Here is a 20,000-nt window from a genome sequence, read left to right on the forward strand (position 1 = left end):
TAACTGAAGGCCTCCCCTGGCGGAGTTAACCCTCTCCTGCCCAGTGGGAGTGAGTGCTGCTGCTGAGGGCCCGGGGCTTGGGGGCTAATGACGGCTAATAGATTTTGCGGGGTGGGGCTGAGCTGCTAGGAGGCCTAGGGAGACCTGTCTGTCTGTCTCTAGTGTAAATAGTTATGAGCTGCAGGGAGGGCTGAAGGCAGAGGGGATATAGGGAGGGCTGATATAGGGGACTGATACAGGGAGGGCTGATGCAGGGCTGATACAGGGAGGGCTGATATAGGGAGGGCTGATACAGGGAGGGATACAGGGAGGGCTGATACAGGGAGGGCTGATACAGGGAGGGCTGATACAGGGAGGGCTGATATAGGGAGGGCTGATACACGGAGGGCTGATACAGGGAGGGCTGATACAGGGAGGGCTGATACAGGGAGGGATACAGGGAGGGCTGAAGGCAGAGGGGATATAGGGAGGGCTGATACAGGGAGGGCTGATACGGGAGGGCTGATATAGGGAGGGCTGATATAGGGAGGGCTGATACAGGGAGGGCTGATACAGTGGGGCTCCTGAGTGGTGCAGCGGTCTAAGGCACTGCATCTCAGTTGGCTTGAGGCGTCACTACAGACACCCCTGGTTTGATTCCAGGCTGTATCACAACCTGCCGTGATTGGGAGTCCCATAGGGCAGCAAACAACTGGCCCAGCATGTCCGGGTTTGGCCGGTGTACGCCGTCACTGTAAGATGGCGAGATGATATCGTCGACAGAGATTCCTAAGTCCTTAGGAAACTATGCAGTATTTCGTTTTTTTATGTATTATTTCTTACATTGTTAGCCCAGATAAATCTTAAGTGTTATTACATACAGCCAAGAAGAACTATTGGATATAAGAGCGACGTCTCAACTTACCAACATTACGACCAGGAATACAGATACCACGACAGCCCTCAAGGAACTTCACTGGACTCTATGTAAAACTGGAAAACTATATATCCTTGAGGCTGCATTTATTGTAGCTGGGGGATTTTAACAAAGCAAATTGAGAACAAGACTAGCTTCAATTCTGTCAGCATATTGATTGTAGCACTCTCACGGGCAGTACACTGGACCACTGCTACTCTATCTTCCGCGATGCATATAAGGCCCTCCTTCGGCAAATCCGACCACGACTCTGTCTTACTCCTATCGTCTTATAGGCAGAAACTCAAACAGGATGTACTTGTGCCTAGAACCATTCAACGCTGGTCTGACCAATCGGAATCCACGCTTCAAGATTGTTTTGATCACGTGGACTGGGAAATGTTCTGGGCAGCTTCAGAGAATAACGTCGATCTATATGCTGACTCGGTGAGTGAGTTTATAAGGAAGTGCATTGGAGATGTTGTACCCACTGTGAATATTAAAACCCACCCTAACCAAAAACCATGGATGGATGGCAGCATTCGCGCAAAACTGAAAGCGCGAACCACCGCATTTAACCATGGAAAGAGGACTGGGAATATGGCTGAATATAAACAGTATAGTTATTCCCTCCGCAAGGCAATCAAACATGTGAAATGTCTGTATAGGGACAAAGTGGAGTTGCAATTCAACGGCTCAGACACAAGACGTATGTGGCAGGGTCTACAGGCAATTACGGACTACAAAAAGAAAATCAGCCTTGTCCCGGACACTGATGTATTGCTTCCAGACAAACTAAACACCTTCTTTGCCTGCTTTGAGGATAATACAGTGCCACCAACACAGCCCACTACAAGGACTGCGGCCCCCCCTCTCCTCCATGGCCGATGTGAGTAAGACATTTAAACGTGTTAACCCTCGCAAGGCTGCTGGCCCAGACGACATCCCTAGCCGCGTCCTCAGAGCATGCGCAGACCAGCTGGCTGGTGTGTTTATGGACATATCCCATGCTGTGTGTGTGTGTTTGTGTTTGTCGAAACACAGTATTCTATTTCTGAAAGTCTATTTTTTAGATGGTTTGATGTCATTGTTTGTTTGATGAAAGTCTTTCTCGCTCCATTTCTGTGGACAGGAAGAGCCACAACAAACCCTCATCAACTTCTACACAATGTCTCCCTGTGTGCCAACCACGGGACATAAGTCACAAATGTGAGCGGGTTCCAATTTCAAAGTGGTGTAGTCTCCGACCGTGGGTTAGTATCTGTTTAATGTAAAGCTGTTATCACCCGTTCCTTTCCAAACTGCCGTTCAGTTGGTTTAGAAAATGCGGACAGATTTAAAAAGCTCTGCTTCTGAGCTGCAGCTCGTGTATAAAAACGTGTTATTTATTATCTGGGTAATTATCTATTGTTTACATTGTTACTAGGGACAATAAATGTGTCACTAAGCGTCAGGCTTGGTGCTGAGTTTCTTATGAGGTAAACAATACTATATGTTCCTACACTGCAGCTCTGTTGGCCACGGACCTGGCACTGGATGGGCCATGACATCATCCTTGGCACGCTCTAAATGTACTCCTTTTTACTTGAGGAGGGAAAAAATAGTTTCTCTTAAAGAAACATTTCATAATATGCACCGAGACCAGCCATCAAAGCTATCCTGATGCAAGAGTTGTAGTTTGAGTCGATGGATTTTTTTCACCTCAACATCATCACATTTTTAGTTTTATGATCCTACTAAACTTGTATATTGTTTTAAACCCGACCAAACTATAGTTTTATTTGACCATTGAAGTACTTGTTGTGCTGAATTCTGCAAAATACATCAAATATGTAGGTCAGAAATAACAAGTGTACGAGAGAGTCATATTTACAGAGTTGTTCAATGAGGTCAAGAAAGAAGAGGCAATTTCCACCTTCACTCCATGTTGAGTGATTAACTGTGTCAAGTCACCTTCACTTCATGTTGAGTGATTAACTGTGTCAAGTCACCTTCACTCCATGTTGAGTGATTAACTGCGTCAAGTCACCTTCACTCCATGTTGAGTGATTAACTGCGTCAAGTCACCTTCACTCCATGTTGAGTGATTAACTGTGTCAAGTCACCTTCACTTCATGTTGAGTGATTAACTGTGTCAAGTCACCTTCACTCCATGTTGAGTGATTAACTGCATCAAGTCACCTTCACTCCATGTTGAGTGATTAACTGCATCAAGTCACCTTCACTCCATGTTGAGTGATTAACTGCGTCAAGTCACCTTCACTCCATGTTGAGTGATTAACTGCGTCAAGTCACCTTCACTCCATGTTGAGTGATTAACTGTGTCAAGTCACCTTCACTTCATGTTGAGTGATTAACTGTGTCAAGTCACCTTCACTCCATGTTGAGTGATTAACTGTGTCAAGTCACCTTCACTTCATGTTGAGTGATTAACTGCGTCAAGTCACCTTCACTCCATGTTGAGCGATTAACTGTGTCAAGTCACCTTCACTCCATGTTGAGTGATTAACTGTGTCAAGTCACCTTCACTTCATGTTGAGTGATTAACTGCGTCAAGTCACCTTCACTCCATGTTGAGCGATTAACTGTGTCAAGTCACCTTCACTCCATGTTGAGTGATTAACTGTGTCAAGTCACCTTCACTCCATGTTGAGTGATTAACTGTGTCAAGTCACCTTCACTCCATGTTGAGTGATTAACTGTGTCAAGTCACCTTCACTCCATGTTGAGTGATTAACTGTGTCAAGTCACCTTCACTCCATGTTGAGTGATTAACTGTGTCAAGTCACCTTCACTCCATGTTGAGTGATTAACTGTGTCAAGTCACCTTCACTCCATGTTGATGATTAACTGTGTCAAGTCACCTTCACTCCATGTTGAGTGATTAACTGTGTCAAGTCACCTTCACTCCATGTTGAGTGATTAACTGTGTCAAGTCACCTTCACTCCATGTTGAGTGATTAACTGTGTCAAGTCACCTTCACTCCATGTTGAGTGATTAACTGTGTCAAGTCACCTTCACTCCATGTTGAGTGATTAACTGTGTCAAGTCACCTTCACTCCATGTTGAGTGATTAACTGTGTCAAGTCACCTTCACTCATGTTGAGTGATTAACTGTGTCAAGTCACCTTCACTTCATGTTGAGTGATTAACTGTGTCAAGTCACCTTCACTCCATGTTGAGTGATTAAACTGTGTCAAGTCACCTTCACTCCATGTTGAGTGATTAACTGTGTCAAGTCACCTTCACTCCATGTTGAGTGATTAACTGCATCAAGTCACCTTCACTCCATGTTGAGTGATTAACTGCGTCAAGTCACCTTCACTCCATGTTGAGCGATTAACTGTGTCAAGTCACCTTCACTTCATGTTGAGTGATTAACTGTGTCAAGTCACCTTCACTCCATGTTGAGTGATTAACTGTGTCAAGTCACCTTCACTCCATGTTGAGTGATTTACTGTGTCAAGTCACCTTCACTCCATGTTGAGTGATTAACTGTGTCAAATTACCTTCACTCCATGTTGAGTGATTAACTGTGTCAAGTTACCTTCACTCCATGTTGAGCGATTAACTGTGTCAAGTCACCTTCACTCCATGTTGAGTGATTAACTGTGTCAAGTCACCTTCACTCCATGTTGAGTGATTAACTGTGTCAAGTTACCTTCACTCCATGTTGAGCGATTAACTGTGTCAAGTCACCTTCACTCCATGTTGAGCGATTAACTGTGTCAAGTCACCTTCACTCCATGTTGAGTGATTAACTGTGTCAAGTCACCTTCACTCCATGTTGAGTGATTAACTGCGTCAAGTCACCTTCACTCCATGTTGATTGATTAACTGTGTCAAGTTACCTTCACTCCATGTTGAGTGATTAACTGTGTCAAGTCACCTTCACTCCATGTTGAGTGATTAACTGCATCAAGTCACCTTCACTCCATGTTGAGTGATTAACTGTGTCAAGTTACCTTCACTCCATGTTGAGTGATTAACTGTGTCAAGTCATTTGTAACTACTTACACCATTACATGGTATGAGAGCGAGAGAGCAAGAGAGAGAAAGATGGAGAGATAGTGTCACGTCCTGACCAGTATAAGGGGTTATTGGTTATTGTAGTTTGGTCAGGACGTGGCAGGGGGTATTTGTTTTATGTGGTTCGGGGTTTATGGATATGTATTTATGTAACAGGGGTGTTTGATTTATGTGTTCCGGGGTTTTGGGGTAATGTTCTTGTTTTGTATTTCTATGGTTTTCTATGTTGTGTATTTCTTTGTGTTGGCCTGGTATGGCTCTCAATCAGGAACAGCTGTACATCGTTGTTGCTGATTGAGAGTCATACTTAGGTAGCCCTGTTGCACCTGTCCCTTTGTGGGAAGTTGTTGTTGTACTGCTGTGTGTTAGCCTGCAACACTGTTCGTTCGATCGTTTTGTTAATTAAGTGTTCAAATAAAGTTAAGATGAGCACTTAACCCGCTGCGCCTTGGTCCATTACGTATGACGACCGTTACAGTTAGAAACAGAGAGAGAAACAGACAGACAGAGAGAGAAATGGAGAGAGAGACAGACAGACAGACAGACAGCACCTCTGGCTAGACCGTGGGTGGTGTAGAAGAATACCAGCAGCAGACAATAGGAGTGTATCTCCAGGTTTTGAAAGCAACATCTGTATGAATGGTGGCATTGTCAGGGGGTGATGTCATTGGAGAGAGAGGGGCGGTGAGCCAAGGACACAGCTGAACGTGAGCTCTACTGCTGCAGCCGTTCTGTTACAACTGACTGACTGCTAGTGTGGAGGGTTAAACTGTGCCTGTGTGTGAGCGAGCGTGCTGTGTGTGCGTGTGTCGTGAGCGTGCTTTTGCACTGTGTGTGTGTGTTGAGACAAACAGTGCCTCTTGCAGTGTGTGTCTGTACAGGGTAAAGTGAGGCATAACGGAGGAGAACTAACAGGGATACAGAGACTTACAGGTCAACTAGCATCCTTCTACATTGTCAAACGTCAGTATTTCTCCACAGACAGTTTCTCAGAACATGTGAGCTTGGTGAGGATGTACAGTGAAAACACTAACAGTGTGTGTGTCTGCCAGCTTATCTGTGGTGAGGCCTGACAAGGAAGGGAGAGATAGAGGGAGGGAGTTAGAGAGGTGGGTGTCTCCCTCCATCATGGTGCTGACACCAGGGGCTTAGAGTAGGGTCATGACCCACCCACAACCATGGGCTACAGTCATATTCACAAGCATAGGAATATGGCTCAAAACACCTCTTTTCTACTTGTGTTCCGCTCTGAGTGCATGTGTGTGTGTGTGGTGTGTTTTTTTCACGCGTGAACATGTGTGTGTGTGGGAGAGGGACTCGGTAGGGCGGAGGGCAGGGGCGGAGCAGAGCAGTGTGTCTGCTGTGTTTGTCTTTGGGTGACTGCGTGTTGTTTTAGCTGTGCTGATGGGAGGCTGATTTGAGGCTGATGGGAGGCGTATGTGTGAAGGCATTCAGGGTACGGTTCAGGGCCTGTGAATGGGACAGGACTAGCCTCCAGGGCTCCCTCCCCTCCGGCAGGGCTAGGCCAGGGTAAACCAGCCAGCCAGTCAGCCGGCCAGCCAACACCAGATGGGTAGATGGCTAACACTTTATGTAACCTCTCTGACCAGTTTCTCATCTACACTTTTCTAAGTGCAACTCTTCAACAACAACTCTGAAAACATCAATGTCAACCACACCCCTTTCTGTTAACATTTCTTACATAGTGTCATAGATTCACTCATTAGTACAGACTTCCTATTTCCCATGAGATTCATTGCCTGTTAACGTGTTGTCATTTTCTGGCCTCAGTAACATCACTTCCTCATGGCTGTGGGTGTCAGTTAAGTCACCTCTCTCTCTCCACTCTGTCAGGTTTGGTTCCCAATGTTAGCGTAAATGCTAAAGCTAAATGTAGCATGTGACATGTTAGATCATAATGACAAGAGAAACACATTCTGAAGGAAAACACAATTAGAAGTCAATTCTAGGGGCCTCCCAAGTGGAGCAGTGGTCTAAGACACTGCATCACAGTGCTAGCTGTGCCACTAGAGATTCTGGGTTCGAGTCCATGCTCTGTGAGACCCATGGGGCGGCGCATAATTGGCCCAGCGTCGTCCGGGTTAGGGGAGGGTTTGGCCGGCAGGGATGTCCTTGTCCCATCGCTCACTAGCGACTCCTGTGGCGTGCCGGGCGCAGTGCACGCTGACACGGTCGCCAGGTGTACGGTGTTTCCTCCGACACATTGGTGCGGCTGGATTCCGGGTTGGATGGGCATTGTGTCAAGAAGCAGTGCGGCTTGGCTCTTGACCTTCGCCTCCCGCCTCCCGAGTCCCGAGTCCGTACGGGAGTTGCAGCGATGAGACAAGTCTGTAACTACCAGTTGGACACCACGAAATTGGGGAGAAAAAGGGGTAAAAGTAACAAAATGAAAAATAAAAAAGAGATAAATTCCGGTGGTTAGCCAATCAACAGTTGACCCAGTTGTTAACCATTCAACAGTTCACCCAGTTGTTAACCATTCAACAGTTCACCCAGTTGTTAACCATTCAACAGTTGACCCAGTTGTTAACCATTCAACAGTTCACCCAGTTGTTAACCATTCAACAGTTCACCCAGTTGTTAACCAATCAACAGTTCACCCAGTTGTTAACCATTCAACAGTTGACCCAGTTGTTAACCATTCAACAGTTGACCCAGTTGTTAACCAATCAACAGTTGACCCAGTTGTTAACCATTCAACAGTTGACCCAGTTGTTAACCAATCAACAGTTGACCCAGTTGTTAACCAATCAACAGTTCACCCCAGTTGTTAACCCATTCAACAGTTGACCCAGTTGTTAACCAATCAACAGTTGACCCCAGTTGTTAACCATTCAACAGTTCACCCAGTTGTTAACCATTCAACAGTTGACCCAGTTGTTAACCAATCAACAGTTTCCCCAGTTGTTAACCATTCAACAGTTGACCCAGTTGTTAACCAATCAACAGTTGACCCAGTTGTAACCAATCAACAGTTCACCCAGTTGTTAACCATTCAACAGTTGACCCAGTTGTTTAACCACTCAACAGTTGACCCAGTTGTTAACCAATCAACAGTTCACCCAGTTGTTAACCAATCAACAGTTCACCCAGTTGTTAACCATTCAACAGTTGACCAGTTGTTAACCATTCAACAGTTCACCCAGTTGTTAACCAATCAACAGTTCACCCAGTTGTTAACCATTCAACAGTTGACCCAGTTGTTAACCAATCAACAGTTGACCCAGTTGTTAACCATTCAACAGTTGACCCAGTTGTTAACCAATCAACAGTTGACCCAGTTGTTAACCATTCAACAGTTGACCCAGTTGTTAACCATTCAACAGTTCACCAGTTGTTAACCATTCAACAGTTGACCCAGTTGTTAACCATTCAACAGTTGACCCAGTTGTTAACCATTCAACAGTTGACCCAGTTGTTAACCATTCAACAGTTCACCCAGTTGTTAACCATTCAACAGTTGACCCAGTTGTTAACCATTCAACAGTTGACCCAGTTGTTAACCATTCAACAGTTGACCCAGTTGTTAACCATTCAACAGTTGACCCAGTTGTTAACCATTCAACAGTTGACCCAGTTGTTAACCATTCAACAGTTGACCCAGTTGTTAACCAATCAACAGTTGACCCAGTTGTTAACCATTCAACAGTTGACCCAGTTGTTAACCATTCAACAGTTGACCCAGTTGTTAACCATTCAACAGTTGACCCAGTTGTTAACCATTCAACAGTTCACCCAGTTGTTAACCATTCAACAGTTGACCCAGTTGTTAACCATTCAACAGTTGACCCAGTTGTTAACCATTCAACAGTTGACCCAGTTGTTAACCATTCTGTTTCAGCCATGGTAAAGACGGCAACACAGCTAGGGAAAGTGATCTGTTATTCTAGCGACCTGTGTAATCACACTGAACAAAAATATAAACGCAACATGTAAAGTGTTGGTCCTATGTTCCCCTACCCTTTTTTAAGGTGTCTGTGGCCAACAGATGCTTATCTGTATTTCCAGTCATGTGAAATCTATAGATTAGGGCCTGATGAATTCAAATTGACTGGATTTCCTTATATAACTGTAACTCAGTAAAATCTTTGAAATTTGTTGCATATAGCGTTTATATTTTGGTTCAGTATATGTCTGATAAACAGAAACTTTTCAGAGTCTATTAATACAAACTGTCAAATAAATATTTCAATTTATGATTCAGATGAATGATTTTGGAAGCACTACTTCCAAATCCCTTCTACTCTCTATCTGAAATAGCTGCAGCAAGGTGCCTTTTGTCTCAATTTGCCTGCTAACAGTAGATTAGCCCAGGCACTTTTGTTCCTGACTGTGCTCCTTGATCATACCTCCCCCTCTCGCTCTCCGCCCTCTCTCCTCCCCCTCTCTCTCTCTATCTCTCTCCTCTCTTCCTCCCCCTCTACTCTCTCTCTCTAGCCCTCCCTTCCTCCCCCTCTCTCTCTATCTCGCTCTCAGGCGCTTTCTCTCCACTCCTCTCCTTGTCTGTCTGTCTTCCTCTCCCTCTCTCCCCCCAGAGGCTGGGGTTTTGTAGTAAATAACCTGGTCGGCTGGTCCACAGAGCCCTGCTTTACAAGAGGAAAACCAGTGGGGGATGTAGAGTGGAGGCAGAAAGGCCAATCCATTAGACTGACAGGGAGGAAAGAGAGAGGGAGGGAGAAAGAGGCAGAGGGAGAGGCTGCCAAGTGTATGTTTAGCCCTGCTGTGTGTGTGTGTGACTGTGTCTGGTGACTGTTTGTCTGTCTGTCTGTCTGTCTCTCTCTGCCTCTCTCTCTCTCTCTCTCTCTCTCCGTCCGTCCGTCCGTCCGTCCGTCCGGTTAAATTCATTATTACATTTTTTATATGAACTACATGACCAAAAGTCCGTTCATGTTAGTGACCAAAAGTCCGTCCGTCTCTCTCTCTCTCTCTCTCTCTCTCTCTCTCTCTGTCTCTCTCTGTCTCTCTCTCTCTGTCTCTCTCTCTCTCCCTCTCTCTCTCGTCTGGAGCCACAAGGAGACTGTACCCGGCTCGGCCCAGTGGGGGAAGGGAAGGAAGGAGTGACTCTAGTTACACTACAGAGAGACTCCCACTACTTTCCAACAGACTGTCTGTCTGCCTTCTGCCTCCTGATGTGGGGGAGGGATGGGGAGCTTGAGGAGGTGTTGGGGAGGGAATGGGGGAGGTTGAGGAGGTGTTGGGGGAGGGATGGGGGGAGGTTGAGGAGGTGTTGGTGGAGGGGTGGGGGAGCTTGAGGAGGTGGTGGGGGAGGGGTGGGGGAGGTTGAGGAGGGTGTGGGGGGAGGGATGGGGGAGGTTGAGGAGGTGTTGGGGGGTTGGGGGTGGTTGAGGAAATGGTGGGGGAGTGATGGTGGAGGTTGAGGAGGTGTTGGGGGAGGGATGGGGGAGGTTGAGGAGGTGGTGGGGAGGGATGGCGGAGGTTGAGGAGATGTTGGGGGAGAATTGGCGGAGGTTGAGGAGGTGGTGGGGGAAGGGTGGGGGAGGAGGTGTTGGGGAGGGATGGGGGAGGTTGAGGAGGTGTTGGGGGAGAGATGGGGAGGTTGAGGAGGTGTTGGGGAGGGATGGTGGAGGTTGAGGAGGTGTTGGGGGAGGGATGGGGGAGGTTGAGGAGGTGGTGGGGAGGTGGTGGGGAGGGATGGCGGAGGTTGAGGAGGTGGTGGGGGAAGCGTGGGGGAGGGGGTGTGGGGGGAGGGATGGGGGAGGTTGAGGAGGTGTTGGGGGAGGGGTGGGGGAGGTTGAGGAGGGGTTGGGGGAGGGGAGGTTGAGGAGGTGTGGGGAGGGATGGGGAGGTTGAGGAGGGTGGTGGGGGAGGGATGGGGGAGGTTGAGGAGGTGTGTTGGGGGAGGGATGGGGGAGGTTGAGGAGGGGTTGGGGGAGGGATGGGGGGGTTGAGGAGGTGGTGGGGGAGGGATGGCGGAGGTTGAGGAGATGGTGGGGAAGGGTGGGAGTGGTGTGGGGGAGGGATGGGGGAGGTTGAGGAGGTGGGGGAGGGGTGGGGAGTTGAGGAGTGTTGGGGGAGGTGAGGAGGTGTTGGGGAGGGATGGGGAGGTTGAGGAGGTGTTGGGGAGGGGTGGGGGAGGGATGGGGGGGAGGTTGAGGAGGTGTTGGGGGAGGGATGGGGGAGGGTGGAGGTTGAGGATGGTGGGGGAGTGATGGTGGAGGTGAGGAGGGGTTGGGGGAGGGATGGGGGAGGTTGAGGAGGTGGTGGGGAGGGGATGGGGAGGTTGAGGAGGTGTTGGGGGAGGGATGGGGGAGGTTGAGGAGGTGTTGGGGGAGGGGGTTGAGGAGGGGTGGTGGGAGGTGGTGGGGAGGGGGGGAGGGATGGCGGAGCTTGGGAGGTGGTGGGGGAAGCGTGGGGGAGGAGGGTGTGGGGGGAGAGATGGGGGAGGTTGAGGAGGTGTTGGGGAGGGGTGGGGGAGATGGAGGAGGGTTGGGGGAGGGGAGGTTGAGGAGGGTGTGTGGGGAGGGATGGGGGGAGGTTGAGGAGGTGGTGGGGGAAGGTTGGAGGAGGTGTGGGGGAAGGTGGGGGAGGAAGGGTGGGGGGAGGATGGGGGAGGTTGAGGAGGTGGGGGAGGGGTGGGGGAGGTTGAGGAGGTGTTGGGGGAGGTGAGGAGGTGTTGGGGAGGGATGGGGGAGGTTGAGGAGGTGGTGGGGGGAGGGATGGGGAGGTTGAGGAGGTGTTGGTTGAGGAGGTGTTGGGGAGGGATGGGGGAGGTTGAGGAGGTGGTGGGGGAGGGGTGGGGGAGGTTGAGGAGGTGTTGGGGAGGGGTGGGGGAGATATGGGGGAGGTTGAGGAGGTGTTGGGGGAGGGATGGGGAGGTGAGGAGATGTTGGGGAGGGGCGGTTGGGGCTCACTGACACTCTCCCCCTCCCTTCTATAGCTGCAGCAGACAGGGAACCCATGCTGTGGTTTTTAGGGGGCGGGGGGGAGGGAGAGTTTAGAAGGGTCTGTTTTCAGGAAAGTTAAGGCTTTAGATGTATAACCTCATTATAAATCCTGTTAGCAGAAGTACAGTACAGAGTATACACGCTAGCTGGCTGAACATGCCTGACCAGAAGAGACTGACATGACGTAGGGTATTGAAACAAAGCAGGGTTTTAAATATAAGCTGTTCACTCTCATTATTATCTAAATAGAGGATGTATGTCCCAAATGGCACCCTATTCCATATTATAGGGACACTCGTTTATGACCAGAAGTAGTGCACTATATAGGGAATAGGATGCCATTTGAGAGGTCTCTCCATATTAAGCCCTGGATAATATTTCTTTTCCCACTTTAAAAGTGACTCTACATACAGGCCTGGTTAGGTTAGGTTCAATGTTCTGTAACTCCACATACAGGCCTGGTTAGGTTAGGTTCAATGTTCTGTAACTCCACATACAGGCCTGGCTTAGGTTGCAATGTTCTGTAACTCTACATACAGGCCTGGTTAGGTTAGGTTCAATTTCTGTACTCCACATACAGGCCTGGTTAGGTTCAATGTTCTGTAACTCTACATACAGCCTGGTTAGGTTAGGTTCAATGTTCTGTAACTCCACATACAGGCCTGGTTAGGTTCAATGTTCTGTAACCCCACATACAGGCCTGGTTAGGTTAGGTTCAATGTCTCTAACTAGTGATGATCGGGCGACTCCCAAAGGGCCTCAGGTCCCAGAAGGAGCCCTCTGCTCCACTCTTAAGAGGAATGAAAGTGTGTCCTCCTGACTGATCGGGTTTGATTGACTCATCCCGGCCCAGGCTCCATCTCTTCCCACTCGTCCCTGTTCTTCCCCGCTCTGTTGGCGTCTCCTCTCGGGTTAATAGTGATGAGTCATCTGGCCAGGCCAGTGGAGGGAACAGGGGAAACCTGAGTGGCGTTCAGGACGTGGCCAGAGCACTCACACGGACATCAGTCACACCGGGCCGGCTGGAGAGGGTGTCAAATAGGAAGACAGCATTAATAAATATCATTAATGACACCACATTAATGAGAGGAGGGGGGATGGGTGATACAGGAGGTCAGGAGGTCAGAGATCAGGGTTTAGAGGTCAGACAGTAAATGGCTTCTTCCCTCTGGGAGAAAGCATCTTCAGTCCAGTAGCTGAGGTTTTATGTTTAATCTATGTGGCAGCATTTTATCAACGTGGAACATTGAATGGTAAAGACAAATAAACCTTGACAACCTGTGTCATTACTACCTAATAAATGGTGATTATATGTTTAGTTTATCATTACTTTTCCATCTTACCAGCTCTTTTTGTTGATTTATTATATGGCTGATAGGTTTGAGACAGGGTTGGTACATCTAAACACCAGACTGTTGTCCTCTTCCTCCACACTGTATACCATCCTCTGCTGTCAGATCACTAGGCCTACTACCAACACTAACAGGCCAACACCTGCACTGACATAATGACTGTTCTGTGGCCTGGCTACATGTAGCCGCGGGGAGAGAGAGAAACCAACGTGTGTGTTATTACAGGTAATGCAGGTGGTGGTTAAGTCTGGGTGATGAGCACAGTCTGAGCCAAACACAACCATGTGTTAAAGTACATTAGAGGTCATGATGAAGGGGTTGGGAGAGACAGTGGTTACGTCCCAAATGGCACCCTATTCCCTTTACAGTGCACTACTTTTGACCAGGACCCATAGGGCTCTGGTCAAAAGTAGTGCATGATATAGGGAATAGTGTGCCATTTGGGACGTAACCACAAGCCTGCTGATGATCATCACCGTGGAAGGCCCGTCGGTCTGTTCATTGCGTCACTGTGGGTATGAATGCAGCCAGCCAGGGCCATAAGTTTGGGCTCAGCTTAGTGGAGCTGAGTTAGATCTGGGACAGTTTGAGCTAAGTCATTCAGTTGTGTCAGATGAAACCAGTGAGTAGAAGAGTGGGAACCTGGCCTGTATCACGGTGAGGGAATCTTTCTTTATCTCCTCTCTCTTTATCTCTCTCTCTCTATCTCTATATTTCTCTCTCTTTCTATATCTTTCTCTCTCTTTCTCTCTTCTCGTTTGCGACAGAGTTGCTTTGTTTGTTGTAATACTTGATTGGTTCCAGTTTCCCAGATCCCTGCCTGGTTCCCAGATCCCTGCCTGGTTCCCAGATCCCTGCCTGGTTCCCAGATCCCTGACTGGTTCCCAGATCCCTGCCTGGTTCCCAGATCCCTGCCTGGTTCCCAGATCCCTGCTTGGTTCCCAGATCCCTGCCTGGTTCCCAAATCCTTGCCTGGTTCCCAGATCCCTGCCTGGTTCCCAGATCCCTGTCCTGGTTCCCAGATCCCTGCCTGGTTCCAAATCCTTGCCTGGTTCCCAGATCCCTGCCTGGTTCCCAGATCCCTGCCTGGTTCTCTAGATGCTTTGTTTTTTAATCTACAGACCATGTTAGTAGTGTCATGTGCAGTGGAACTGCTCTTTGTGTTGTAGAACTTCAGCTCAGACCGACTGTATTGTAGGTGAAGTCCATTGTTACGTACCACCATCAGTGCTTCTCTTCTCTGCTGTGTGGCTACCCTCAGCTGTGGCTGGTACATTGTACTGCTTGATTGTGACTTCCGGGAGTTCAACTCTCTCTGTAGTGAGTGTGTCTGTTGTTATGGTTACGGGCTGTGTGTGTCGGTGTAGCTAGCACTGTGTTTTAACCTTGAGAGCGGCCCCTGTCTCTCTGACCTGCCTCTACTAGCTACAGTACGCTGCCTGACTGTGACACACTGGATCTGTGTCCCAGATGGCACCCTATTTCTTAGAGTGCACTTATTGTGACTTGGGCCCTCGTTGCACTATAAATATAGTATTTGGTTGCCATTCGGGAGGCAGCCTGCGGCCTCTCCTCTCCTCCTGATGGAGGTTAATTCAGTTAAAAGCCAGATAGATAGTAGAGGAGGCCCTGCCAGCTGGACTCCTCTCACAATACAGGGCTGATAAATGAGCACTTTGCTGGGCCCCGAGGCCAGGCGGACTCTCTCTCTTCTGTGTGAGTGGAGGGGAGACTGGAAGCTATCCACTCCCCCGTCTCTTCTCCCTCCACCCCTCTATTCCCCCACTCCCCTGACGTTTGGCTGGCATGGAGCCAGGCAACATCAGCCCCAACCCTCACCTCCCAGCCCTATACCCCTTCCCCCAGCCCCAGACATGCACATTAGTGGGTCTGCAGTGCAGTGCAGTGCAGAGCAGACAGTGGTGGATGGGGCAGTCACATTCCACTGCCTGGGTCTCTGCTCTGGCTTCTGTGGGAACGTGGCTCAGGACATGAGATTGGCTGCTATGATTGAGTGGTGGAAGATAGGCGGACAGCTGCCCAGCCTGATTGGCTCCCACTATCGCAGAGGAGGGACCCCAGGTCTGGGTGTTGATTGACAGGTTGAAGGCTGAATGGGGAGGTGTTATGGTGGCCTGTCAGGGTCAGATGACTTCCTCAGACAGTAGAGCCACATGGAAGATGTCCATGTCAGCAGTCTGGGGAATGTGAGTGATGTGATGAGACTGCTTTTTATCTGTTAGGTGTAGTGTACATTTAGTAAGGGGTCTAGACAGTAAATACACATCTAATGATGCTTTGTTATAAGCAACAGATACAGTTGAAGTTTACATACACTTAGGTTGGAGTCATTCAAATCGTTTTTCAACCACTCCACACATTTCTTGTTAACAAACTATAGTTTTGGCTAGTTGGTTAGGACATCTACTTTGTGCATGACACAAGTCATTTTTCCAACAATTGTTTACAGACAGATTATTTCACTTATAATTCTAAGACCTGATCTAACCCACTGTGTTGTAGTCTAGACAGACCTGATCTAACCCACTGTGTTGTAGTCTAGACAGACCTGATCTAGCCCACTGTGTTGTAGTCTAGACAGACCTGATCTAACCCACTGTGTTGTAGTCTAGACAGACCTGATCTAGCCCACTGTGTTGTAGTCTAGACAGACCTGATCTAACCCACTATGTTGTAGTCTAGACAGACCTGATCTAACCCACTGTGTTGTAGTCTAGACAGACCTGATCTAACCCACTGTGTTGTATTCTAGACAGACCTGATCTAACCCACTGTGTTGTAGTCTAGACAGATCTGATCTAACCCACTGTGTTGTAGTCTAGGCCAGTCTAGAGCCAGTCTAGGCCAGTCTCGGCCAGTCTAGGTCAGTCCAGGCCAGTCTAGGCCAGTAGTCTAGGCCAGTGTAGGCCAGGCCAGTCTAGGCCAGTCCAGGCCAGTCTAGGCCAGCCTAGCCAGTTCAGGCCAGTCTAGCCAGGCCAGTCTAGCCAGTCCAGGCCAGTCTAGGCCAGTCCAGGCCAGTCTAGCCAGTCCAGGCCAGTCCAGGCCAGTCTAGGCCAGTCTAGCCAGTCCAGGCCAGTCCAGGCCAGTCCAGGCCAGTCCAGGCCAGTCTAGGCCAGTTCAGGCCAGGCCAGTCTAGCCAGGCCAGTCTAGCCAGTCCAGGCCAGTCCAGGCCAGTCTAGGCCAGTCTAGGCCAGTCCAGGCCAGTCCAGGCCAGTCCAGGCCAGTCTAGGCCAGGCTCTGACTGTGAGAAGTGCTGTTGAGGCTGAGGTGGAGGTGGAGGTGGTTGACATGGATAATTGAGTAACTGTCAGTGGCTGACAAAACAACAGAAAAATTGCTGATCCACAACCACATTTCGAACTTGCACCTTGTGTATTCTACTATTCTAACTCTCAACAGGAAGTTGACACCCCGACTGAGTTCGCTTATGCCTGGAGCCGGCCCTGCTGAGGAGTGTTGAGTTGTGTGTGTTGGAGTGATGTGTGTGGCTGAGTGTGTGTGCGTGTGCATTGCATGCGTGTATGCAGAGTTATATTAGTGCTGATGTTAAAGTACTTAAAATAGAGAGAAAAGGCTTTCTTTAGCTTCTGAAGGTTCTGGGAACAGAATAGGAACCATGACAGCAGTCGAATCTATGATGGTAATACAAAGAACAGGAACCATGACAGCAGTAGGATCTATGAAGGTAGTAGGATCTATGAAGGTAATATAAAGAACAGGAACCATGACAGCAGTAGGATCTATGAAGGTAATATAAAGAACAGGAACCATGACAGCAGTAGGATCTATGAAGGTAATATAAAGAACAGGAACCATGACAGCAGTAGGATCTATGAAGGTAATATAAAGAACAGGAACCATGACAGCAGTAGGATCTATGAAGGTAGTAGGATCTATGAAGGTAATATAAAGAACAGGAACCATGACAGCAGTAGGATCTATGAAGGTAGTAGGATCTATGAAGGTAATATAAAGAACAGGAACCATGACAGCAGTAGGATCTATGAAGGTAATATAAAGAACATGAACCATGACAGCAGTAGGATCTATGAAGGTAGTAGGATCTATGAAGGTAATATAAAGAACAGGAACCATGACAGCATTAGGATCTATGAAGGTAATATAAAGAACAGGAACCATGACAGCAGTAGGATCTATGAAGGTAGTAGGATCTATGAAGGTATTATGAAGAACAGGAACCATGACAGCAGTAGGATCTATGAAGGTATTATGAAGAACAGGAACCATGACAGCAGTAGGATCTATGAAGGTAATATAAAGAACAGGAACCATGACAGCAGTAGGATCTATGAAGGTAGTAGGATCTATGAAGGTAATATAAAGAACAGGAACCATAACAGCAGTAGGATCTATGAAGGTAATATAAAGAAGAGGAACCATGACAGCAGTAGGATCTATGAAGGTAATATAAAGAACAGGAACCATGACAGCAGTAGGATCTATGAAGGTAATATAAAGAACAGGAACCATGACAGCAGTAGGATCTATGAAGGTATTATGAAGAACAGGAACCATGACAGCAGTAGGATCTATGAAGGTAATATAAAGAACAGGAACCATGACAGCAGTAGGATCTATGAAGGTAATATAAAGAACAGGAACCATGACAGCAGTAGGATCTATGAAGGCATTATGAAGAACAGGAACCATGACAGCAGTAGGATCTATGAAGATAATATAAAGAACAGGAACCATGACAGCAGTAGGATCTATGAAGGTATTACAAAGAACAGGAACCATGACAGCAGTAGGATCTATGAAGGTATTATGAAGAACAGGAACCATGACAGCAGTAGGATCTATGAAGGTAATATAAAGAACAGGAACCATGACAGCAGTAGGATCTATGAAGGTAATATGAAGAACAGGAACCATAACAGCAGTAGGATCTATGAAGGTAATATGAAGAACAGGAACCATAACAGCAGTAGGATCTATGAAGGTAATATCAGGTAGCACTGATCTATCCAATGAATATAGGAAATACTGCTGAGAGGACCATGACATTGGTTAACCTTTGATAAAAATCCCTATGCTGTCAGGTGGTTCCTGGTTAGTACAGTATGTGTAACGGCTGTCTGTAAGAGGGAACCAAGGTGCAGCAGAGGATGTGCTCATCATTAGAATTTTAATTCAAATAAACAAGAGAACACTACAAAATGAACAAAACGACAGCAAACAGTCCTGTTAAGAAAATACTCAAACAGAAACAATTACCCACAAAACCCAAAGGAAAAACATGCTCCTTATGTGTGACTCCCAATCAGCAGCAACGAGCTTCAGCTGTGCCTGATTGGGAGCCACACACACACACGGCCCAAAACAAAGAAATACCAAAACATAGAAAAAGGAACATAGAACGCCCACCCAATGTAACACCCTGGCCTAACCAAAATAAAGAACAAAAAACCCCTCTCTATGGCCAGGGCGTTACAGTATGAGATGAGAGCCAGACAGGCAGATATAAACTCTATGGCTGTGCCAGGAACAGACTGAAACAGGCTTAACAGGCTGATGGTTTCACTGGGCTAACAGGCTGATGGTTTCACTGGTCCCATAGAATGGGATGCTACAGTACATGACAACCTAGATATGATGAATGCCCCATACTTGTCACTCAAAACGTCCTACATCGTAAACTATGCAGGCCAGCTGTGTGCATAAAATACCTGAGATACTGTTGTTTTGTTTTCCACATTGCTAAGATGTTACTGTGGCGTGTGGAGCGTGATGCGTTCATCTGAGACAGCTAGAGTTCCCCTGAAGGAGGGTGAGAGAGAGAGGAGTGAGGAAGGGAGGGGTGTGGGAGGCAGGAGGAGGAGGAGAGGGTTGATGTGCTCATTATCTCTCTCTCTCTCTCTGGCGTGGTGACCCAGGGAATCATGAATGTGAAGGTTGTTAAAGAGACATGGAGGCCTGGAGGAGGAGGCCTGGAGGAGGAGGCCTGGATGAGGAGGCCTGGACAGACTGGACTGACTGACTGACAGCAGCTGGGAGGTAGGGGGGTGGGGGGTGAGACGGGGGAGATAGGGGAGGGAGAGAGAGAGGGGTAAAGGAGGAGATGGACATTGGAGAGAGAAAGGAGATGGAGAGAGACAGGAAATGGAGAGAGCAGAGATGGAGAGAGACAGGAGATGAGAGAGAGAAGATGGAGAGAAAGGAGATGAAGAGAGACAGGAGATGAAAGAGACAGGAGATGGAGAGAGAGAGATGGATGAGGACAGGAGATGGAGAGAGAGAGATGAAAGAGACAGGAGATGGAGAGAGAGGAGATTGGAGAGAGACAGGAGATGGAGAGAGAGGAGATGAAGAGAGAGGAGATGGAGAGAGACAGGAGATGGAGAGAGAGGAGATGAAGAGAGAGGAGATGGAGAGAGACAGGAGATGGAGAGAGAGGAGATGAAGAGAGAGGAGATGGAGAGAGACAGGAGATGGAGAGAAAGGAGATGAAGAGAGAGGAGATGGAGAGAGACAGGAGATGGAGAGACAGGAGATGGAGAGAGAGAGGAGATGGAGAGAGAGAGGGGATGGAGAGAGACAGGAGATAGAGAGAGAGGAGATGGAGAGGGAGGAGATGGAGAGAGAGGAGATGGAGAGAGAGGAGATGAAGAGAGAGAGGATATGGAGAGGAGAGGAGATGGAAGAGACAGGAGATGGAGAGAGACAGGAGAGAAAAGAGATGGAGAGAGAGGAGATGGAGAGAGAGGAGATGAAGAGAGAGGAGATGAAGAGAGAGGAGATGGAGAGACAGGAGA

The 20,000-nt window shown here is 48.0% G+C and overlaps 2 protein-coding genes across 8 annotated transcripts in view; both read left to right on the forward strand.

The window, feature by feature from the left end:
* creb5b (cAMP responsive element binding protein 5b) overlaps nucleotides 1–20,000 on the forward strand; it is a gene marked incomplete in the record, with an annotated part of 77,807 nt that overhangs the window by 36,042 nt on the left and 21,765 nt on the right.
* On the forward strand, nucleotides 16,474–18,387 carry LOC115187732 (cyclic AMP-inducible protein BP74-like). 7 transcript variants are annotated; one of them, XM_029746744.1, is made up of 2 exons: nucleotides 16,474–18,142; nucleotides 18,188–18,387. In XM_029746744.1, the coding sequence occupies exons 1-2, from the start codon at nucleotides 17,248–17,250 to the stop codon at nucleotides 18,199–18,201; spliced, it is 909 nt and encodes a 302-aa protein (XP_029602604.1). In that variant the 5' UTR covers nucleotides 16,474–17,247; the 3' UTR covers nucleotides 18,202–18,387. The 7 variants fall into 7 exon arrangements, with proteins under 7 accessions (XP_029602604.1, XP_029602605.1, XP_029602606.1 ...); XM_029746745.1 differs by having other exon boundaries at nucleotides 16,474–17,539; nucleotides 17,603–18,387; XM_029746746.1 differs by having other exon boundaries at nucleotides 16,474–17,539; nucleotides 17,648–18,387.

The sequence above is a fragment of the Salmo trutta genome, unplaced genomic scaffold, assembly GCF_901001165.1.
Source record: "Salmo trutta unplaced genomic scaffold, fSalTru1.1, whole genome shotgun sequence".
Taxonomy (NCBI): Eukaryota; Metazoa; Chordata; class Actinopteri; order Salmoniformes; family Salmonidae; genus Salmo; species Salmo trutta.